This window comes from Propithecus coquereli, unplaced genomic scaffold (genome assembly GCF_000956105.1).
Source record: "Propithecus coquereli isolate 6110/MARCELLA unplaced genomic scaffold, Pcoq_1.0 Scaffold522, whole genome shotgun sequence".
NCBI lineage: Eukaryota > Metazoa > Chordata > Mammalia > Primates > Indriidae > Propithecus > Propithecus coquereli.
The window spans coordinates 346,061-347,631 of NW_012151086.1; the positions used below are offsets into that span (position 1 = coordinate 346,061).

Below are 1,571 nucleotides of genomic sequence, written 5' to 3' on the forward strand. Positions count from 1 at the left end.
AAAAAGTATTAAGTATTTTTGTGTGTTTGTTTTTATAAAATTTGAAGAAATAGATGCTTTGTGGATCAAAATCCTGTGGAATTTATCCCAGAATTAAATGTTGGCTTCTTCACACAATTTGAACTTAGTAATTTATGCATCACAGTCACCTATAAAAACCTTATAGAAATATATGCTATAGGTTTTAGAAACATTTTAGGCTCTTTTCAAGTTGTTCATTAGTATTGAAAACATCTTTTCAGATTGGTTCAGTAAAATGGGCCTTTTGTGTCTATTAATTTCCGAAAGGCATCCTTCACATCCTTATTCCTCAGGCTATAGATCAAAGGGTTCAGCATGGGGTTGACAACTGTGTAAAACACAGAGGCGACTTTGACTGTTTGCCGAGAGTTTTTGGAGTTGGGCACACAGTAGAGGGAAAGTATCGTCCCGTGGAAGATGGTGATGGCCGTCAGGTGGGAGGCACAGGTGGAGAAGGCTTTGCGACGCCCGCTGGCAGAACGGATTTTTAGTACAGTCACAAAAATAAAAACATAGGAAGTGAGGATGATAAGTAGTGTACTCACCTCATTGAAGGTTGCAAAGCCAAAAAGCAGCAGGTGGGGGATATGTGTATTGGAGCCTGAGACAGCGATGAGAGCAGTGTATTCACAGAAAAAGTGGTTGATTACATTATGTCCAGAAAAGTCTAAATGGAGAGCATAGCAAAGGAGAACCAAGGGGCCAAACATACCCCAGAGATATGACCCAGCTACCAGCAGGGCACAAAGCCTCTGTGACATGACCACTGTATAAAGCAGAGGATTACAGATGGCCACAAAACGGTCATAGGCCATGACTGCCAGCAAGAAGGACTCTGTCACCACCGCGGTACAGGACAGGAAGTACTGCAGCATGCAGCTAAAGTAGAAGATGCTTTTGTCTGCCATGACCAAATTCTCAAGCAGCTTGGGAGTAACAATGGAGGAGTAACAAAAATCAACAAAAGAGAGGTGACTAAGGAAAAAGTACATGGGGGTATGAAATTTGGGGTTAATCTTAATGATTACTATCATCCCAAGATTTCCAGTCACAGTGATGATGTACATGATCAGAAACACAAGGAAGAGGGGAATCTGAAGCTCTGGGTAATCTGTGAACCCTAAGAGGGCAAAGGTTGTCTCCACACTCAGATTTCTTGCAACCATCACCATAATTCCTTTTGGTGAGAAACTGTGGTTGAAGAGAATGGTTCCTGTGAAAAAGGAGATTTATGGGGGTGAGCGATAATTATGTTGTGACTTTCTATGGTTGAGGAAAAAAATTAGAAGGAAGAGTTACTGGTCCTAGTTTCCTTCATGAAGAACATACTCAAGCAGACAGCTGTTCTGTATATATCAAACCAAGCTCAGTCTCTGAATTGTCTTTGCATTTTTATTGCACTTTGGGTTTCCATAAAAATATCTATATTGTGGTATATACATGCACAAATTAGCTATCAGCATAACATACACATAACTGGTAGAAAATGTTTATACAAAAGCAAGTGAATATTCCCTGAAAAAATTTAAAATATTTTCCTCAAAAAACAA

At 39.7% G+C, this 1,571-nt stretch overlaps 1 protein-coding gene across 1 annotated transcript; it reads right to left on the bottom strand.

Moving 5' to 3' along the window:
• Positions 1-248: 248 nt before the first annotated feature.
• On the bottom strand, positions 249-1,193 carry LOC105820405 (olfactory receptor 5D14). The gene has a single exon (XM_012656880.1). The coding sequence runs from the start codon at positions 1,191-1,193 to the stop codon at positions 249-251; it is 945 nt and encodes a 314-aa protein (XP_012512334.1).
• Positions 1,194-1,571: the final 378 nt, after the last annotated feature.